At 39.0% G+C, this 22,480-nt stretch overlaps 2 protein-coding genes across 2 annotated transcripts in view; one reads left to right on the top strand and one right to left on the bottom strand.

Moving 5' to 3' along the window:
• The window catches only part of LOC137992383 (tRNA:m(4)X modification enzyme TRM13 homolog), a 282,513-nt gene that overhangs the window by 237,823 nt on the left and 22,210 nt on the right, over positions 1–22,480 (top strand). The window lies entirely within an intron of this gene.
• Positions 16,732–20,394, bottom strand: LOC137989368 (neuropeptide FF receptor 1-like). The gene has a single exon (XM_068835187.1). It carries the CDS (start codon positions 19,869–19,871, stop codon positions 18,795–18,797), a length of 1,077 nt encoding a protein of 358 aa, XP_068691288.1. The 5' UTR covers positions 19,872–20,394; the 3' UTR covers positions 16,732–18,794.

Raw genomic sequence — 22,480 nt, 5'->3', positions numbered from 1 at the left:
CAGAGAAATTCGACTTTGTTTACGGAAGCCCTGAACAATGGTCAAGTGACACTTACAAAATAATAGTTGAGTAGCTGCTGCTGGAAAACTAGAATTTCTCAAAGTCCAATTTCTTCGGTGATATCAGCATCTTTTATTGGCATATTTGACTTGAATATTCGAGATTTCATAAAGTTTATAGTACTGTTTCTTGCACCTGATAACATGAAGGATTCGGCTTTTTGTGTGATTTATCTCGAAATTATTTGTTCCTTGATGGTTTAAACAGAAATACCGCACCAAATTAAATGTCAAGCGGGATTTGAAGCAATACTACAAGCTTTGATTGTATGGACAAAGTACATGTATTCCAGCTAGAGTCCTACTTTGTTTTCGTCGTCTTCCATTGAATCACAACGTGCAGGTAGTTTCCGGTGAAATCTGATTGGCTCATATTTATACATACATACATACATACAAGATAACATCATTCTTGACAGGTGGGCGGCACACGACTCGATAAGAAATCGTATCAGGCGTGCCTTTTTGCGCCCTCTCTAAAGAAAAGCACGCCTGATCGCAGGTTATTTGAAACTACAAAGCCGAGTTACTGCCGTTCCACATGATATGATCCAGAGTCTCTACACTGTCGTGCTGATGAGTCGCGCTGAATCATGATTCCATCTGCGAACTGCCACTGAATTGTTCTAAAACGTCATGCTACTGCCCAGTTTGACTCGGCTTTTTAAACTCGACTCAAGCTTGAAAGTCCCTTGTACTTACGGGTTGGCAGACCAAATGAAGAGTGACGCTTAAAGTAGGCCTAACCTTCTGCCGGCTCACTGACATCATGTTCCAGTTCAAATTGTTTACTAGGGAGCAATTCTGCGCTGTAGTCCGCCTGCAGTAACTTGTTTTATTCTAGTTGCCCTTCAAACTACTCTGACACAGAAGTCTAATTTGTCTCTCAATTGTGCTGTCTCATTGCAGCCGGGCCGAAACAGCTGTCCATGGCTGCTAATAGACCTTTTTTACCGATAAGGCGGCCATTTTGATTTCTATTGTTTCGAAAGACATTATGGGATGCCCGGGGGGCAAATTAATATGTATTTGCCCCCTGGGCATCCCATAATGGCTATTTGAAACAATAGAAATCAAAATGGCCGCCGTATCGGTCAAAAGGTCTATTGACCGGGTGAAATGGTTGTGCGCATGCGTGATATGTTGGCCACACCGGGTTGGTGTTAGCGTGTGTCACCTTGCTTTTATTGTTGTTATTGGTAGAGCCCTCGAACTCGTAATCACAGAGTCATTTACCTTTTTGAGAGCGCTAGGGGGAGTGGGTGCGCACCCCCTGCACCCTCCCCCTAGGTTCGCCCCTGACAAATTTTCATGTTGCAAAAAGTAAAAGCGACGTCTACTTTTTGCAACACAAAAATTTGTTGCGCAAGAAGGTGGTAATGCGCTCAACAAACCATGTCAACTTGCAACGCAACATTGTTGCGCGAGAAGTTGCACGAAACTGATGTTGCCCGTATCAAAGTACTGGGCCTTTACCCTCCAATAATTTGTGAGTTATTTTTGGTCGCGAGGTATTACATTTGGACCTGCAGAACACGCAGTCATTGTCCTAAAAGAGGAGTCTTCCACCCATTCCTCTCACATTACAGTCCAACGACTTGTAATTGAAAGAACCTAATTACTGTTTGTGTTGCAAAGGGCTTGGTTCTTTTTGTTTTTGTTTGTTTGTTTGTTTTTTTTTTTAATAATTTTTTTTGTGGTGTAAATTAATACCCTTTGTTTGCTAAGTAGGTAGGGATCGTAAGTACTGTAAGTATTGTAGGTAGGGATCGTTAGTATTGTACTAGTCTTATAGTAAGTATTGTTAAAAAAAAAAAAAAAGAAAATACGCTTAACAAACCATGTCAACTTGCAACGCAACATTGTTGCGCGGGAAGTTGCACGAAACTGATGTTGCCCGTATTACTGGGCCTTTACCCTCCAATAATTTGTGAGTTGCAAGTGTCACTCGTTACAATCCAATAATTTTCGTGGGTGACCATAGCGATACTCTATCTTTACCTGACCTATTGTCATTAATGTTCCAACCAGAGATCTATTGGCTGTCGAAACAAAGGTTTCTTTTGTTCTGTGGTTAGCAAAATTTAAATAGCAAAAGAATTGTTTGTAAACAGTGAAGTCTCCTACGTATTGTATGATCCAATAAGGTAATTATTTTCTCGTGGTATCAAAGGTAATGAGTGCGGTTTTATTCTTGTCTGCACAACGCCCTGCGGCTGAATTTATATATGTGGAATAAATAAGCAGGATAATTTTTTTCAAAGAAAAAGGAATTTTAGCAATTGCACGGAGAAGACTGTGTCCTTGAGATACAGGTGACACGCTCTAACCAACTGAGCTGTGAAGCCACTGATGTTGGGTGCTGTTCATTTATGGGTTCATATGTTCCTTGGATGAATGAATCAACGAACGAAATGATGCATGAAATGAATCAAATATTGAACTGCGGAAAAACAAAAAACAAAAAAAAAAGCAAACAAAATTGCTCGAGCCCGTAGGGAGAGTGCAATTTGTAGTTTTTGAAAAAAATTGCAATTGCTTATTTATTCCAAATTGCACGAGAAAACTCATGTGATCATGTCAAGTCTTATTCATTAACGAGGTGCTTCCGTGAAGCAGACACTAGGTTGCCTGTGGTACGTGTTACAGAAAATCAGAAGGCACTGAATTGTGTGGTATTGAACTACAGCATTCCGGTCTCTGAAGAATAACAAATAAAAGAGAAGCGAGAAACATTGGCTTCTGGGCTGACATGTTGATAATTTTCAAGTTCCCTCACAACTTCTTTTCACCACAAGTTTAAGCGTGCCCTCTGAGCATCCAACAGCTTTGTAATACCAAAGTTCACTGAAGTTAACCCTGTTCTGCGGGGTTAGTGTTTGGATGGGAGACCAAAACAATATACCCCTCACTAAACAGAAGCATCGGACCGAAAATACTATCAACGCTAACAAATGAGAACTGAGCAAGGTACATATTTTGTTAGCTTGCTTTATGCAAAACAAGAACATCATTCTAAAAGCTTATTCTACGCAAAAAGTAGGTTCTGGGGGTAATTTTGAGAGTGGAAATCAAGGTTACGCGGCAGACGGCAAATACAAACTCACGATTTAATTCAGTTAACACACCAGAAGACGCTAACCTCATTTTGACAAGAAAATGCTTTACTATTGCCATAAAAACTATCCAGTTAAGCTCGCATATCATAAAACACGATGAATTCATAAAGGCCACCTTTTCCAGCGAACAATTTTTTGAAACAAACAACATATTTGCTATTAGAGGCAAAAACCCCTTCTATTTCATTACGTGGGTGAAGAGAAGAAACTCAATCGTGTCAAGTATGCGCAATATTGCAACAAACTAAATTTCAGGATCAAACCGTTTACATGAACAACCTTTTCCTTGAATAATGAAGCACAAAATACACGACAAGCTTTCTTTCAAATAATTCTTGGCTCTTACATTTCCAATTATTTTTTTAACCTGAAGACTGTACTGTGCAGACTTCAGATCACAGATCCACGTAAGGTGTTCGATTCGTTCAATCGTTCTCTGTCTTTGTTGAACCCACAAGTTACCAGAGAATTTTCCATTTGGTTTCAGTGTTCTACATAACCGTCACACTTGGTTAAATATTATTTTAGAAATACAGCTCACTTTGATTTCGGCTCGACGGGCGATAGATTGTTGTCGAAGTCCATTACTCGTCACTTTTGAGATTCCAGGTGTTGGTTTTTCACCGCCTGCCTGGTTTATCCAACTGACTTCCCATTATTGAGCTTCAGAAGGGTATATTTTATTCAAAGATCCACTAAAACGCCATTCGCGTTACATGACTTTCGACGCCATTGTAGGCTAAGTTAATGATTCTCCTATGTCCACCAGAGAAATCTACGCATTTCCACTACCCTGTCGACCCTAAGAAAATACGCGCAGAGGGCTCTATGCACAAAGACACCACTTACCAGGGGAGTGACAGGCAAGACTTTTACCGACACGAAAAAAAAAAAATAATAATAATCTACCCATTTTCCGACTGGGATTGCCATACGGCAACCCAGTAATGATGTACATAAAAAAATTCGAGATGGTTGAGCAGAAGCAACGCACGCTTATCACACAATCACGCAAAATAAATTCCGCCATCCAGGGCTCGCATTTGATTGGCTATTTTTGATCTTGGTTGCCTCATTGATCAATCAGAATGCTTGGTTTATTACTTCCTTCTGCACTGAATTACCTCTATTCTGCACTGTGTTACCTAAAAACTGCTCTTCTCGTAGCCAATCGGAATGGAGTAATTTTTTCATGTATATTATTAGCACGATTAAGGCTGTTTCCCTGGGAATTGCCTATAGGTAACCGGCTATTTAACGGCTGAGTTTTGAGAAACGTTCATTTTCTCCATCGCAAAGAAGTGTACGAGTTATGAGTTGCGCTGTTTTAATTAAGCTTATTTCGAATCCGTTCGTGATATGCGACACTGACCGAGGAAGTAGAAAGGATAGCCGAAAAACTGAAGAGAGCACGGCGAGTGCCACTGAGAAAACCATGCGTTGGTTCAGCAAGTTTTTGGGTTGTTTAGGGATTACTTGTCAACTGAACTTGATTATCAGGGAAGCAAATTCTAGTCGGAGCAGACGAGCGACAAAGACACGGTCGAACTAAAATACAAAGGAAACCTAAAGCAATTTAAGGTTAACGCTGAACTCAGCAACATATTGAACCAGATTCAAGCATCGAACTAAAAAGAAAGACAAGAAACCGTTGCTGCTTTCGTTACCGAAGGCAAAAAGCTCAGCCTCAAGCGGCAAAAGGTACAAAGAAGGTTGGCAAGTTGTCGAAGAGTACGAATCAGAGGAGTTGGCATCCGCCTTCAATGACAAAAAAAGGAAAGATTTTCAACGCCTTGATGGCTCTGGTGACCAGATTTCTCGTGGTAAGTATCAAGGATAACTTGCTTTTACCGGAGCAAGTATTTGTGGGTTACAATTTTCCCTGAGCTGATGACGTGTAATGACCTGTAAATAAGTGCACGCGCGTAAAGTAGTGAATAAAATGTTGCACGCTCAGAATATCTGAACATGTGTTTGATGGCCGTAAGACTGCATGGCTGTGGTCGATGAAGTTTCCGCTGTATCCCAACAAAACTGATAGGTAACCAAGACGCATTTTGAGTAAACGTAGATACAGGAATTCAAAAGACCAGACGAATTGTTCGTCTGAGAAGAATTGCGCATCTCTTTTGTTACAACGCATGAAACAGAATTAATTTCGAAATCTTTGTTAGCGCGTGGAACTTCTTTTAAATGCGCATATAATAACATTATTATTATTATTATTATTATTATTATTATTATTATTATTATTATTATTATTATTATAATTAGGAATCATTTGTATCAGAGAGTAATGCGTTTAGTTGTTTTTTATTGTCTTAGACGAATGTGTGTCAGACAAATTATGAGTCTTAGAAACGTAGACACAACTTTTAATGAAAATGAATGAAAAATTGTTAAACAATACGTAAGATCCTAGCGTGCTTTCTTCATTGTCTTTCTGTTAGTCTTGAAAACTATGACAAAACAATCACCACTCCCGTTCTTTTCTTCAGATTTTGAAGGTGTGTTTGCTGACAAAATATTGAGCTTTGATTTTTGTCCAAAGGGAAATTCACTTTGAGTGAGTGTAGGTTTTGCATTTTAGGGTCCGCCTTAACTCACGTTCAAAACTGACCGATTGGACCTCAGAGGGTTCATGATATAGGGAAAATTGATGCATTTACTCCTTAGCTTAAAATTTCAGTGTGTAAATACAACTTATTATCTATGCAAAACACGAGTTCAGTTAAAAGCTTGAAAGTCCGAAAGTCCCGTGCTGCATATTAATTCAACCGCGTCCACACGCATTGCTTTCTTGATAAACTAGTAAGTCTTTAACATCATTTTCTCCTCGATCCAGCTCTCTCAAGATAATTTTAAAGTTAGTTATGGCTGACCATCAAATAAGAAAATTCCCGTTAACATAAACAGGTATATCTTTGAGATCAAGGCTTAAACTCGGGTCACTTACTATTTAGTTAAGATATTTTGAAATCCAAAGAAAAAGAATCGATTTTTTTGGTCACGGAGCACTTTAGGCAAATTCCCTTAAATGACGTAGGGGACGGCTATTCTTAGAGTTATTTTCATAGAGTTAGTCGTAGAGTTAGAGTTAAGTTTCCAAAATCCTGAATTCACGATTCTGGACTGCCAAAATCCTGAATTCAGGATTTTGGCAGTCCAAAATCTTGAATTCAGGATTTTGGCAGTCGTTAACTCACTCTAAGTCGTAACTCTACTGAAATAACTCTATTTATAGTTAAGCTCAATGACGTACTATCCAGATTCTTGTCAAACTTGGCACAATTGATATTCATGCACAGGGCATTCAATAAATGCAATAAAAAGATGGGGTCACCGCACTTGTTTTCCTGCTGCATGCCCTTTATCTAATTGTTTTTTACAGAATTACGCGAGAAGAGTTTGAAACTTAATCAACCGAAACAATTGTTGTTATATAGCTAAAGCCACTGATTATTATTGACACCTTGAGCCTACTTGTTTGTCCGCGCTAAAATCTTTCAGTAAAGTGATTTCAAATTGCTCAATCTCGCAAAGCAGTGAAAGCACATTAAACCGTGCAGTTTCACGGCATTTATATATAAATACTGCAACTTCTACTATTCAACTTTTTTTCTCCTTAAAATGTTTTCCTTGTACCTTTTACGAGTACATAACACCATTAAAAAGCGGGGGTCACCGTGCTCGTTCAGGAAAAAATAGCGATTCCTTGCCAGATAGCTTCAATATGCGCGAGCTAATGCGCGTGCCAGTGTAACGCAAGAAATTATGTGCAGTAGGGTTCCGCAATGCAAAACCAGGGAATCGCCTTTGTCCGACCTTTCTGCCTCGATTTGCCGCATTTTTGGAAGCCTGTTCGTTTGCGTCTCTTCTATCCGATTGTTTCTTGTACCATCATCGTCATTAACACCCGTTAGTTTTCTCGTTTTGCATAATTATATTAAAGTCACTTAAGCCCCGTGCAACAACTCTCAACATTGTTGGGCCAGTGTTGGCCAACAATGTTGCGCCCGTTTACAAGGGGCTAAAAGTTTGACCAGTTTCAAAGTTCACGCAACAACTCCCAATAACACTAAACAACATGCAGCAGGGTGTGAAAACGGACGCAACATGCAACACCTAACAATGTTGGAACAATGTTGGCCAACAATGTTGCGTCCTCTTCCTCGGGGCTTTTGTATGTAAACCCAAGTTTCTTCATTTAGCATGTTTTTTTTTTACACTCGAAGTCACGCTACACGCAGTTCGCTATAGATGGTTTGCAACCAATCTCTAGGAACACAAATAACACTGAATGCTGTAATGTACAGTTGCTGGACAAAAAAAAAGGAGCTAAGACTTTCTCATTAACTCCATTTGTTCGTCCACTAACATGACGGCGATGATACAATGTCAAAATCACCTGTTCACGTGTTTTATCGTTTCTTCTTGCTTTGCATAACTAATTTATTCGTTGTAATTTATATTTCTCGCATGTTGCAGTTTAAACCCGCATTGTTTCCACAGTATGTCCACATGGTATATTTAACAAATTGATGTCAGTTTTTCATGCGTCTGTCCTGTTATTGATCATGAATTGCGTCATAACGTTGTCAAAGTAGCTTTATATAATAACCCAAGTTATTCACGGATTTCGATTGGTTCTTGCCTATGATCTATTAGAGGACAGACGCACGATTGACGTCACCATCAGCTTTTATGCGAATAAAGTTTAATTCTTTATTATATAAAACAAATAGATTCCATGTAGCCGTGGGTCTGTTCAGTAATAGATCACAGAAGACTGCCACTTTTTTGTTCTTACCACATTTAGACGTCATCTGTGATCTATTACTGAACAGACGCACGGCAACATGGAATCTATTTGTTAAGCGGATCCACGAGGCCATAGCCGAGTGGATTTGCTGAGGGATCAAAATTAAGTCAAAACAAGAGAAGAACGCGGGACAAAAATGTGAGAAACTTCAATCTGACGTGAGCAATATCGCGTCATTATCGCATAAATTATAAATTAATGTATCTGTCCGCTTATTGACAATAAAAATTAGCCAATGAGCGCGCGAGAATTTTGCAGTCATTATAAAAATCCTCATCCATGCGCATCTTGTCAATAGATCTCAATAGAGAAGATATCGTTTACGTCACCTATTGTCGTGTGCCAACCAGAGCCTTATTGGCTGCCGAAACAAACGGTCTTTTGTTCCTGTGGTTGGTACATTTCAATAACAAAAGCAATGTTTGTAAACAGATATCTTCCCAATACATTCAGATCTAGGTGTGGATGAGGATACCATGTGATACACTGTTGAAACAATGTGGTTCAGGGTGATATTGGATTTTTGAGTTAGGCGATCAGTCGAGCTCTTTCAGCAGCGATATGATACGCAGAAATAATAAGGTCGCTTTTGAAAAAAGAGCTCAGAAATAACGAGGGAAAATTGTCATAATTTCATCGTTTTTTCACTAAAGCCAAATGTTACCTTCTCTTCGTCGGATGTGCCAATCATTCCTTAGCTCAGCCCACATTTCTTAAAATCAAGTGGTTTGCATTTCCGATTTAGATTAGAAGGTGTCATCTTCAACTGAATATAAGTTTTAAAAAACCTGTGATTTCTGGTTAATTCAATGGCGAGAGGCAAAAGGTTTTAGTTCATTTGTGATTGCAATGAACCCACAAGATTGGACTGTAACATTATTTTTTTTAACCTACGAATACTCTGTGTTCGTAATGTAATCTTGCAATTTGTAACCCACAAATTATTGTATTGTAGGGAAAATATTGTAGCCTATAAATTATTGCCTTATAAGAGACAATTGTTACTTACCCACAGATTACAGAATACTAATGGCCGTATTTACACCTGGAAAACCGTACATTTCGTTAAATACGCACGGATATGCGTATTCAACTACAAACATCACAGAGACCGAAAATTTTCTTTAAAAGGTTTGAAATCTTATGCCTCATGCATATAATTTGGGGGAGCCCACTGTTTTAGCAAACGGGGGCCTCTTTGGAATAGAATCTAGTAATCAAACGCAGGAAATGATCTTGTCAATTTTCTTATCCGACCTGTTTGCCAAAGTGGCTGTTTTACTTCCTTCAAGTTAATGAATTCAGCCTTTGTGAAACGTATCTGTAAACGTTTTGCGTCCGGTAATTCCAAAGAAACATCCGGCAGCACATTTCTTGACATTTTCGTGCTATCCTTCATTCAGAATCCTGAATCGGACATTTCTGTTGCCAGCAAAATTGGAACCAATTTTTGTTTTGTGCATTTTGGTTTTAATCTCGCGCCTTTTTCGTGCTCATGACCTCTATCTTTCAACCAAGATTAAGGGTGTGTTCGATTGGGAAATCCGGGTTTAGATCTAAAATCTGGATCTTGAGATTTCCAAGCGAACACAAAATCTGAAAACAGATTTTGACGCAGATTTCCGCCAAAAATCCTTCCGCCATTTCCAATTTAAAATCCGTGATAAAATCCGTTTTCAGATTCTTTGTTCGATTGGAAACCTGAAGATTCAGATTTAAGAACGCACTCCAAAATATAATTATATCCACCAGTCGCGAAACTTCCCACGTTTCCAACATGTGCAATTCATGATGCGTACAGAAAACAAAAGATTCCCGTGTCCTCTAACTGAATTGCTATGAGGCGTTGCGTGTTTCCAAGCTCAGTTTATTTAACACACTCAAATCATTCGGTGGCTGGTCGCATTAAAAGACCACAGGGACGCGAATGAATGGTTAGTATTTTTTCGTTTCAGAAGTAGCAGGGTTGTCAGGAAACAAACTATAAACATTCTTTGTAATATAACTACAAAATTAAACAATTAGATACGTTTAAGAAAACTTGGGCCTTCCTACTCTAGTTTTGTATGTGCAGGTGACTCTGTGAGTTATTTGTTCTTCCTTTCCGTCTAATGTAAAGTGAATTGACAGCGCAATGTATAAAAAAACTCCCGTACTTATAGGAGCGTTCTGTTGTGTATGTTTGTAATTTGCGTTTTGTTTCTTGTAAATGATCTAATAAAAAAATTAAAAAAACTAGTTATATATAACTATCTGAGGGTTGAACTAATCAATAAGACATAACAGAAAGTTATGACTCTGAGTTTCACGCTTACGCGATCATCAGACAGACTTCTGATTCTGAGCCTGTCTGATGATCGACTCAGAGTCACAAAGAGTTGTGCCTTATTGATTAGTTTAACCCTCAAGATATACTACGCTCTGCGAAACGCATCGAGCATTCTATATATATATATATATATATATATATATATATATATATATATATATATAAAACTGGTTAAAAATGAAGCCGAAAATGGACAACTTTTGGTTTAAAAACTATAAAAAAATTTAAAATTCTATAAAACGTTTCGGTCTCTCGACCTTCTTCAGTTACAAAAGAGTCGGTAGAAAAATCTACAACTTAAATAGGGTTTTACAACAATGAATAAAAACCGGTTACATAAGAAATTCAAGGAAAACAAGAAGCATACTGGAGTGCGCAGTTGTTTTCCCTTTCACCTTTTGGGTTGAATAAAAGACAAGAATTCCATTAAAAAAAATCGCATCCACTATACTTGACTTTAGTGGACTTAGGGCAAGTTGTTGCATATTTCTTAAGGTGTTTTTTAACACTGAATTTTTTAAAAAGTCCTTTTGTATGCTCTGGATAGTTATAAGTGTTAATTGTGGTTATTTCAGTGTTCAGGGGCCCCCTGCGGGGATTCCTATTGTTTTCTTTGAATTTCTTACGTAACCGGTTTTTATTCATTGTTGTAAAACCCTATTTAAGTTGTAGATTTTTCTACCAACTCTTTTGTAACTGAAGAAGGTCGAGAGACCGAAACGTTTTACAGAATTTTAAATTTTTTTATAGTTTTTAAACCAAAAGTTGTCCATTTTCGGCTTCATTTTTAACCAGTTTTTTATCATCTACCGAATCAGGACTGTGAATCCTTGTGATCCTTTTGGTTGGCATCTTTGTTGAATCAGGAAGCACTCATAACCATGAAGAAGGGTGTAGCCATGCCTCGATAGATAATGTAATGAGGAATAAACTACTTGAGGCAAATATGTTTGTAATCGGTTTAATACTTCAAACGTTTCGCCGTTTAGAGCTTTGTCAGTGAATGAAGATTATGAATACAAGATTGGTTTATGTAAAAAAACTTAGTACAATAGTGGAAAGTCAAGGCTCATTAATTTGATGGTGTTAATATATGCTACCAATGCAGCCATTCATAACGTTCTCATGCTTGCGGATTTCTAGCGCTTCAATGGTTTTACGAGTGCGGATGTCATGGATGTTCCTGTTTCCTCTTCGGTAATCCTCCACAGGAACATCCACAACATCCGCACGCGTAAAACCATTGGAGCGCTAGAAATCCGCAAGCACGAGAACGTCATGAATGGCTGCATTGGGCGAACTCTAAAGATATATTAACACCATCAAATTAATGAGCCTTGACTTTCCACTATTGTACTAGGTTCTTTACATAAACCAATCTTGTATTCATAATCTTCATTCACTGACGAAGCTCTAAACGGCGAAGCGTTTGAAGTATTAAACCGATTACAAACATATTTGCCTCAAGAAGTTTATTCCTCATATATATAATATTTGATGAGGCCCAGAAGGCCGAAACAGTACTGTCTGCGTATATTAAAAAAAATCGGCATTTTCCAGAGATGCCAGCCTATGGAGATCTAAAATCTGGAGATTTTTTCCTTCCGGTCTCTCCACCCCTCCTCCTCGATCAACCTACCCCCTCCCCTCCCCTCCTCTTCCCCCAAAAACGCACCCACCCACCCCCCAGCAGCTCCTTCAGAATACAAGAATATTCTGCCGCCATTGTGAATTGGCGGGAAAACAGGGTACTTATGTCAATAATTTTTATTGGTTAATCGGAGATACAATCAAACAATCGGTTATATGGCTATGATAGCTAAAGGAAGCCATTTTGTTTAGTTCTATTAACGAGTGTTTGAAACTCAGAGATGAAGAAATTAATGCATTAAGAAACAATGAAATGAGTTAGGAAAAATCGATGTTTTTTAAACTGTGGGGATGCAATTTGAGTCTAGAAAGGAGAAACGTCTGTGAAAGGTTCAGAGTCGTTTTTATCCGGGAGATTTAATGCCTCGTACGGGAGACCGGGAGATTCGTTCCGTATCCGGGAGAGTTGGCACGTATGAATTTTTCTGCAGTATGGAACGTCGTTTTATAGAACTTCAAAAGCATTTTATCAGTAAACATTTCTTTTGTGTGTTCCTTGACGCCATTTTCCGTTCACTGGAATTCCGCTGACCGATACGAATTACAGACGATTGAGACAAGTGATCTTCTTTTCCGGTGACTAAAAAGCGACAAGTGCTTAAATTGTCCAGCAATGAGCGAAGATCACTTGTTTCAATAGGTTCGACGTTAAGTTCGTCGTTTGACTCAACATAAAATTAGGTCGAACCAAATCAATTTGGATTGACCCACACTTACTGCCATTTAGTTTGTCACATGTGAAGTTCGACGTTTGTCCCAGACTAGATCTTCACACGTCACTATCCGTCTGAGGCAGACGGATAGAACGTGTTGGTCCATCCGAAATACAGGTCTTCAGACTTAACTGAGTCAAACGTCGAACTTATCATGAACTTAATTTGTTCTGTTTAGTTCTTCTACTGAGAAGTTTGAAGCTTAGCCCGAGCTTAAATTTCGCAAAATAACAGTTTTACGAAACTTTTCTATTTTGCAAAATGGAACGAAATCTGCCTCAGCAAATAATTATTGTGGTAATTCGGAATGATGTCAGGTAAAAGAATTATTTCTGCCAAACAACGCTTATGACTCAGTTTTGTATTCACGTTCATTTGGTGTCTCTAAGTAGGTACGTGAGCCAGGGAAGCGAGTGTTGTGCCTCTTTGGAAAAGTCCATGCCACCAAGAAAACAAAATTTATCACCAATTCATATCTTCAACTAATGGTGAATTAAAGTGATAACTGAAGTCATTATTTCATAGGTCGTTGTGTAACCCATGCAAAAGAGAAAATGCAAATTACGTGTCCGGTATTCGTTAGTGGTTTGCCAACTCTAAAGCCCATCAAACACCCACGTAGTAGCCCATGACAAACGAAGCATCATGTGTACAGCCTGATGATGTGTGGGCCCCAACGGCGGTGAGTTGCCCCTTTATTTCAACAACTTAGTAACACGCAAGACCCGGCAAAGTGACACAATGTCGAGGTCAATATTCCAACATGTGTTTCAGGTGTCCATCACAGACATGACATTGAGATACCAATAATACCATACACAATTGAAAGAACAAATGGCGATTTTCTTTACAAAGATACAATCTTTCAAAAACGATGGATGAATAAGAGGGGAATTTACTCGCCATCCAGATTTTTATGTTATCTTTCACAAGGGGCGTCTCCCTGTGTTTGATCAGTCTTCACCAAATCCCTAGCAATTGTTAATTTTTCTTTAATTTTATGAGCTACAATAAGCTACTGCATGATTATATTATACATGATTATATTATATGCTTTACTAATACCACTAAAAACCAAACTAAACTGACAAAAAAGACTACCATTATTTAATGCAGTTTTACAAGGGTGTCTTGAAAACAAAGACCCCTAAGACTTGAAAACGAAAAAAGTAACCCAAAATCCTCAATTGGGCTAACCCTAGACCTAAAGTTGGTTTTTAGGCGTAGGGTTAGCCGAATTGAGGGTTTTGGGGTACTTTTCTTCATTTTCGGGCCTTAGGGTATCTTAGGGGACAGTTTTAGGAGTCTTTGTTTTCAAGACACCCGTTTTACAACCCTAAATGTTTAACAAGAAGCTCCATTTGTGTTACTTTGTTTGTTGATATGTATTTTTCTAAATAGAGCTTGTCTCGAGCTAAACGTATTAATTAATTCACTTAACTTGACTTTTCTTATTGTTGGCGTTGAGTTGACGAACAGATGTTATCTCCCTATAATAATGAAGTGGTTTACAGCCAAATACTAATGAGAAACTGAAAAGCGAATTGTTAATTTATATCAAGGACAAGAAATCATTAATGCGTCCTCCTTGAACCCAATGTCACTACTATGCAAAAGTGAGAAGTATTTCACAACAGTTCCTGCGACATGCTGCATTTTTAAGAGTTGTTAATTGTTCCATTGTATGAATTACACGGAAACTCCGACTAAAGGCTCTTTACCATTCCCTAGCTAGGAAAACGATTCTGATAAATGAACTGTAAATGTGTCTCGAAACATACGATTTAAATGGAAAGCACACTCTGCCTTCACAGTGCAGTATTTTATAAAATACTTACTAACTTGGGCAGGTAGTTCATGTCAGGCAGTCACGAAATTTGGGCAGGTGCTTCATGTAAGGCAGTCACGAAATTTAGGCAGGTACTTCATGTATGCCAGCCACGAAATTTGGGCAGGTACTTCATGTATGCCAGTCACGAATTTGGGCAGGTAATTCATAGCTAGTGGCTATATCCCTATCTTAATAAGCACCACTCATAGTAAATCCGAGTATCTCGAAATGCGCAGAACGTATGCTTGATAACAATAGCAGGCACCGTCCTTAACATGAAACGTTGCGACCATACAATGTCAAGCCCCTATATCAAACCTGCCTTATCAGGTCCGTTATATCGAACCCCCTACATCCATACAATGTCATACCCCCTGTCTACAAGCTCCCCATATCAGGCTTCCTATATCAGACCACGATAAACTATATGAAGCATTGACTTGAGCCTCCACTCATTGCGGTCAGCAAGCAGTAGTGAGGTATCCAAGGGCCCCTCTCCTTTTGGTTGATGTATTATTTTTTTCCAAATAATTTGTCATGTTCCAGAATGTCCCATGTTTCAGGCTTTACTATTAAACACATATGGAATTTTGTAAGTTTGCACAAAGTCTTATGGGTCGTATCTTTCCCATAATACACTGCACGTTGTTACATTGTTGGGATTTGTTGTGTCCATTTGCAGGCAACTGCCGGCACCATCAAGCCTCTGCAAAACCATGTCCCATGGGAGCTGGTACGTCCGTTTGCACGGGACTTAAGAATTCAATTCTGGTATGACGTAATAGTTAGTCATGTGACTCGCTATGCGGTCTTACTGAATAGAAAAACCTTAAATAACAATGACCACAACCAGTTTTTCTGAGACGGCGAGACTGAGCACCCACAGAAAACCATTGTCTTAATGAAAACAACTGGTCAGCAACCTGGTTCTGGTCATTGCTGTCTACTGAATAGGGAGCTTTAGCAACGACGACGGAAATGGCAACGAGAACGTCGTCGTTAAATGTGAATTCGCGTTATTGTAATCGCTTCGCTACTATTCCAAGCATTTTAACGTGACAAAGGTGCAGCAAACCCTCAAGAATGAAACTAGTATGAACGGTGCTCAATTTAGAGAAGAAAATGCAAATTTATCTTAAGCGCTGACGTTCTCTCCAAAACTTGAAATTTGGTCATTTCACGTCGTTGTTTTGCAGACGACGGCAAAGAAATGAACAAAAATGAGATAAGATGCACGTACAGAGCGTGCAAAGTTGTTGCTTTTGCTCATTAAATATGCAAATTTGTGACGTTTTCGTTGCCGGCCCTCGCTGTTGTCGTTGCTAAAGCTCCCTAATGTTGTTGTTGGGCCGCGATTAAAACGTTGTTGTTGTTCCCGAGTTAGCGCAGTTGTTTGAACCCAAACACCGCAAATTCTATTTTGTTGATCGAAATGTCCGTGACTTTTACTCTCGGTAGAGAGGGTTTAAAAAATGGTAAATATGACCGAGGACTACTACTTTGTTGGGGCCTGATATTGTGTGTAAGGGCCTGGTAATTTCTTTTAGGGGCTTCATAATGGGGGTCTTATGTGGTTGGTTACGTTTTAACTGTAGTTGGTTTTTATCAGATATGGTGACTCCGCAACAGCTCCAGGGCCCTATTTAACAATCTAAAAGTATTTTATTCAGTAGAAATCGCAGCAAAAAATTGGTTCTTATCACTGCTTACTGATGCACGCCTCTGCTGGTATGTGATCTGTGAATTTAAAAACTCTTGTAATGGACGGTCATAGTAAGAATTAGTTTACATTGTAATCAACAATTTATAGAAAACGGAAGTCATCGCCGACCAGCTGGCTGAGTCGGGTCAAGCATCAACAACTATTGGGCAGGATTCAATTCGGCCGGACCAAAACTTGCCATCTTAGAATAACAGAGGCCGGGAGAAAGTACTGGCTTTGCTCTGACAATTGCTTAAGTATAGACTCTCTGGTCTTCTGGGACAAAAAGTCTCAGGCCCCAATTTTGGACTTCAAAGATCCCACGCACTGTTGGCAAACAGCCGAGGGGGCATTCAATGAGTTCCGAGTGTTGTGGTGTGGCCATTACAATCCGAAAGTTGTGCAACACCAACAACACCGGTAGAAATCGAGCAACTTGTAAGAGCAAAAGAAAAAGTTCGGTAATGTGATGTCATTTGAACTCTGAAGCCTTGTTTGGGATTTGTTTTTCTACGCTGTATTTTCTCCGGGCGACAAAACTGACTGAAATCTAACTACACCCTACAAAGAAAGTCTTTGTATTGCCCACCCCCTAATCCCCAAGCGGATATGACATGGAAATCAGAGGAAGGGGACGGCAACGTGATTGCTATTGTTGGCATTCATTCGCTAATAACACGCCACAAATATTTCCCATCTAATCCTGTTAGTTTGCTTTAAATAGCCTTACACGAGGCGACAAATGACCACAATAAAAAATAAATTTGAAAGGTTGCTGTACGTGTAACACAGAAACATGCAATGTTGTCAGTAGACAGTTTTGTGATCTCGCTGGTATAACAATACTTATTATGTGACGTACATCGTACGAAAAGGTATCAAGTTCATCAATTCTACTCTTCTCTCTTGTCGTTAAGGACGTTTTTTTTGCGGCCCTCTTCAAGCGATGAGGGTCAAGCCCTCGCGAGATTTAACACCTGAGTTCTTTCAAACCTACGGCCTACAAGCTTAGCTGTTACGACTCTTGGAATTGGTTGAAAACAAATAACAAGCGACCCAAATTATAGACCCAACCTTTCGAAGTGTAGAGAAGAATAGAAGAGTAGAGTATCACACAGTAGAGTGAGGACGAAGGAAAGAAGAATTGCTAACACTGCTATTTATGATGTGTTCAGTCGGTCAAATGGCAACTTCTTTCTTAACTGCTTAATTATTTCTACAGCAAAATGGATTCTTTCCAAGGCCCACTCGTTCCTGACACTGTCATGGGACACGGAGAAAAAAATCAGGACACTAGGGCGAAATATCCGTTGAAAAGCCTTATAATTGCGCATATGCTTGGATTCTACCACAATATTTTAACTAGTCAATCCTTCGTATTCATCCTTTTTCTCCCGTCTCAAGTTATTTCTCCTATCCTTAAAGATCTAAAGTGGCTAACTGTGAGACAGTTGTATTATCGCCAAGCAATAATGGCCACTGAGGGTGCGCACCAGCCTCTTTATTTTTTAACTATATTCAAAGAGCTACAGTGATCACCAGGCGTACAACGAGGAACTCTCAGATGCTAAATATTCCTTTTTATAAAAAAGCCACAGGGCAAAGAACCTTTTACTTTAGGACAGTCAAACTCTGAAACTCACTGGATTCTACTCTTAAGTTGAAACCAACACTACAGGACTTCAAACGTTGCTTAAAAAGATACCTTATCTCAAATTTGTTAGTGACTTAATTGCTCTATTTATATTGTTTTTATCTCATTAATTTTTTCATTAATAATTAATCGGTTTGTTTATGTCATTTTACTTACTAGTTAATTGTTAATTAATTTTCTTTATTCTGAAAAGCCCATTTGGCACGAACAAAGTATGTATGTATGTATTCATTTGTAGGAGTAAAGGTTCAAGCAATCCAAAGAAAATCCAAAGTTTGACGGAAGCAATCCAATGTAAACTCTCATTGCACCTGAAGAAGGCTGGTTTGGCCAGCCGAAATGTAGTACATCCTGCAATCAAATCTACGTTGTATCGGCTCCTGTTCAAAATATTTAGTTTTTCACCGTTTAACAGCCTGATATCTTTCTTAAGGATGACGGTCACTGAGACAAACGTACAAGGTGTTCTCGAGCAATTTCTGTTATATGCAGTTAGGAACCTTAAGTGTTTGGTACTTTATTTAATTTCCAACTTCAAAGCATTCGCAAAGAACTCTCTTGAATCGGTTTAGCTAGGTTTCTCAGGCGGAATGATCTGATCGACGATTCAAAACTGATTCCTCACTGAAAGTGCAGTGTACAGCGAAATGGCATGGGGTCTTGGGCTCGCGTTCTGTTCAAGCTTGGCTCCTTCACGACTGCCTATAATCAGTCACTTCTTAACTCCGATAATCATTCCGATATGAAATAATTTTATTAAGTCCACAGGTCGAGTACATGATTTCCCAAAAGTTATTAATATTTTTGTCATATATTCTACATGCTTCGAGTCCATGTCGTCATACAACCACCATGGCCACTGCACTTGATATCTTGAGCGTGAATCAATCACTATTTGGTAAACGTATAATAAGTCAATGCTGTGATATATTCACCATGGACACGTCATTTGAGACTTCTTTTTTGTTCGTCCTTTTGCAGATTAACCGAATGATCTCTTTTCGGAAATCTGCGTTATAATACGCGTAAATCAAAGGATTTCCCAAAGAGCTTGCGTAGGATGCAAATTCCACCGACCAGCTAACCAGCAGCATGACACCAAACGGGGTGTTGTTGAAAATGCCATACGATCTCAACATGGATAAAACAACAGCGGGGCCTAGAGACAAGACATAACCAGTAACAGTTATAATGAGCATGCGCACTGCTTTGGCCTTTGATCGTGCCGCCACTTTGTTCATCATTCCATTGCGGCTTCGCTGGCGCAAGAAAATGGCAACTTTGGTGTACAAAACGACAATGGTTGTTACTGGAATGGCGAACGCGATAAGAAAATACAACGTGGTCGCCATTTGACCGGGCAATGCCCGATCAATGTCGCAAATCTTCCTTCCAATGCACTCGTCGTTACAGCTCATTCCGCGGGCTTCGGGAATTTCTACGATTGGAATGCTCTTCACACAGGCGCTGAAAGGACATGATGCTATGGCAGCATACAACCAAATCAACCACACGAAAAAAATCAGTTTTCTCTTCGATTTTAAGGTTTCCAAAGGATGTATGATATTTTGATACCTGTCAATTGCTATGGCAACCAGGCTGGGGAAAATGGCCGAGGAGAAAGTGTGCGAGAAAACTGATATCGTTTTGCATTGGACAGTTGTCATTGTCGATGACGGAACTGTCAGCCATATTATGACTGGAAAGACAAGAAAACGGTAAACTAACTCCATCAGCGACAAGTGCAAAATGAAGAAATTGGAGCCATTCCTTTGGTAGCGTTTTTTTCGGAGCATGACGTAACAAATAAAAGCGTTGACAATTATTCCGAGTATGATTAAAGCTGACAATAAAAATAGAATGACTCCGAACGCACTTTTTGCTTCATCGTAAGAACGGAGAAATAGAAGCGTTGAGCCAGCCATGGCCCGTTTGTCTTCGTTTGCAGAGGTGGTAGTGTTGGATGCCCAAGTCATTGTTGTGACTGTCATTTTGTCTGCAGTTGACCTTTTGGATTCAACGCTCTTCTGATTACAATTGCGGTTTCAATAATAAGGCGTACGAAAGTTGTAAGAGGCTGTTAATCATTTCAAGGCAATGTTGCCTTTTAATTTAGCCGACAGGTGCAACTTTTTATCATGAAAGACACGAGAAGTTCACCACAGACTGTCACTGAAGTTTTTCTCACAAATACAGCGTTCTCAAACCCTTTAAATAAGTTGTCGTCTCTTTTCTCCTTGTAACGCACAGTGTGATAATTTCATGGGTTTACCCCAAAGTCCTTCCTTTGTGAATTACATTTCCTTCCTTTCTGTGCTTCTTCTTATATATAAAGAACCTCCATAGCCCAGAAATTTCTTCATTAAAATGTAAATTGCCATTTACTGAAATCCGCCACGTTCATAAAGGTCTACTAGTAGTTCTTCGCTCCTGCAAAAGAATTGTAGAAAGTGAGGTCAACAAAATACTAGCATCATAGATGGACACGTACCAGTTTCCACCTAAAGGCGGTCATTTTACTAAAAATTAATGCTGTGATAAATCTATGAGATTCTTAATGACGCAGTATTCATTGTTACGGCTGATTAATCAAACACTATATTTGCATTTTAGTGATGGACACAGGATTGAAATAACAATAACATAACAGTTTTATCTGGTTATTTGCGTAAGGAAAATGGAAACATTAATTTTAGCTCCACGGAAAGGGGTTATAATTTTGAGAAACGAAAAAAGGAGAACTGTGGGGTTGTTTCAGCGATGTTCAAGTAAAATTTGATTTATCTTTTCCTCAGAAAGCTTCAGAATAATGGCTCCCGGCGTATATATAGTGTATATATAGTGTTTTTGCCCAAAATTATTGGATTGCAATATAACTTACGAAGACATATGTTTTAACGATTATTCATTAGGGTGTGTATGTTCAGGTGAGTTTATCTTTGAGATCTTTTTGTTCAACCAAAGCCGAATGCGAAGACTAGTAGCGACTTATGAAGAAATTAATTTTAATATGCTTTTAATTTCGTGCCATGGAAGAAAATTGCTCAAAGGCAACTTCTCTCCAAAGCGCATCATTACTACAAGTGAATTTAATGAAACTGCAAAGGCGAGGTGATTATGGAACTGTCACACTCTGTTCGTCAAGGATTTAGTCACATTTTTCATTTTGTAATTTAAACAATATTTGTACAAGACATCTGGCCAGAGAGTAAGAATTGTTAGTAATTCCATAGATAGTAGAGGGAGACTAACTCTACCAACTATGATTATTCAGGAAATTATATTTCCATATTTTTGAACTCCGCATGAAATCAGTGAAAAGTTGGGAAGGTTATCGCAGTTGGGTAAGCAAGTTTTCGCAATTTTCGCTAAACAAGAGAGCTTATGTCGGACTGAATAACTAACCACAACTGACACATGGCGGACACAGAAATCCGGCTTGGAAAATTTGGCATGAATGGGCACATGTGGGTGTTGAAATTTTTATGACAGTTTTTACAATTTCCTCAACTTTCTACTCAATCAACGATTTTATGCGGCTGTATCGAAAATCGAGGGTGCCTGCCATTTATTGGAAAATTCCGGTTGGGTTGACGGTTGTATGATGGCATTAAAGCGATTTTCCAGGTATACCGTTGTTTATAAAATGTTCCATTTTCAAAGCTTGTTTCCGAGGCCTTACCTTCCTTCTTTTACAACGGTTGTCAGCCACACGCGCCCCTCTACGACATTTTTTTCATATTACGAGAGTAAAATTTAGGTGGACGTCAATCAAATGTTTCCACGACGAATTCAACTACCACCAAGTGAACAGGACCATTGTCATGGAAGCATTTGATTGACGTCCACCTAAATTTTACTTTTGAAATATGAAAAAAATGTCGTTGAGGGACGCGTGTGACAGATAACCGCTGTAATCCCAATCTCGTCCCAAGGTCTCTCTTCTTTCGCGTAATCCCTCAAGGTCGGCACAAACGCGGGGACTTGTCATGGAGACTAGTCGCAGGGACTTGTTGCAGGGATTGGTCTCTGTTTTTTGTTGTTTTTTTTCCTCAGAAACGAAACGTATCTATTTTGACTTCAGGGTGAACTATTTACACAGTGAGCTAGAGTGGCCAATCAAAGCAGAGTTTGTAATTGAAAATCTAAACATCTGTGAGATGTAAAAACAAACTTATGAACGTGTGAACCTGAAGTATCGCAAATCATAATGCTGCATGACAAACAAAAAGCGAAGGAAATGGGCCATAAATGAAGTTTTGACTATCTTTGGGTTAGATTAAAGCGATATATTGTTGAAAAATTCAAAGCTATCTCTCTTCGCGTTAATGAATAATGTAAACAATCTTCACACTGGTGAGTCGTAGTAATTAACCAGGAACCAGTTATTTTAAAACTAGTACCGGTAGCTACGTGGGTTCACATGTAACACAAGTAATGGAAGATTCACGGAAAACGGAATTTGAAATGTTATGCAGTAGCATTTGAAGGTAAAATAGGTATTTGTAGACCTTATGCTTCGATGTATTGCGCACAGGCTTCGCGTCCACATTTCTATCTTTTATTTCTCTTTATGACTGAGGCAATGTCCATGGTTAAA

Source organism: Montipora foliosa, chromosome 2 (genome assembly GCF_036669935.1).
Source record: "Montipora foliosa isolate CH-2021 chromosome 2, ASM3666993v2, whole genome shotgun sequence".
Taxonomy (NCBI): domain Eukaryota; kingdom Metazoa; phylum Cnidaria; class Anthozoa; order Scleractinia; family Acroporidae; genus Montipora; species Montipora foliosa.
This window is presented reverse-complemented; position numbering and strand designations above follow the sequence as displayed.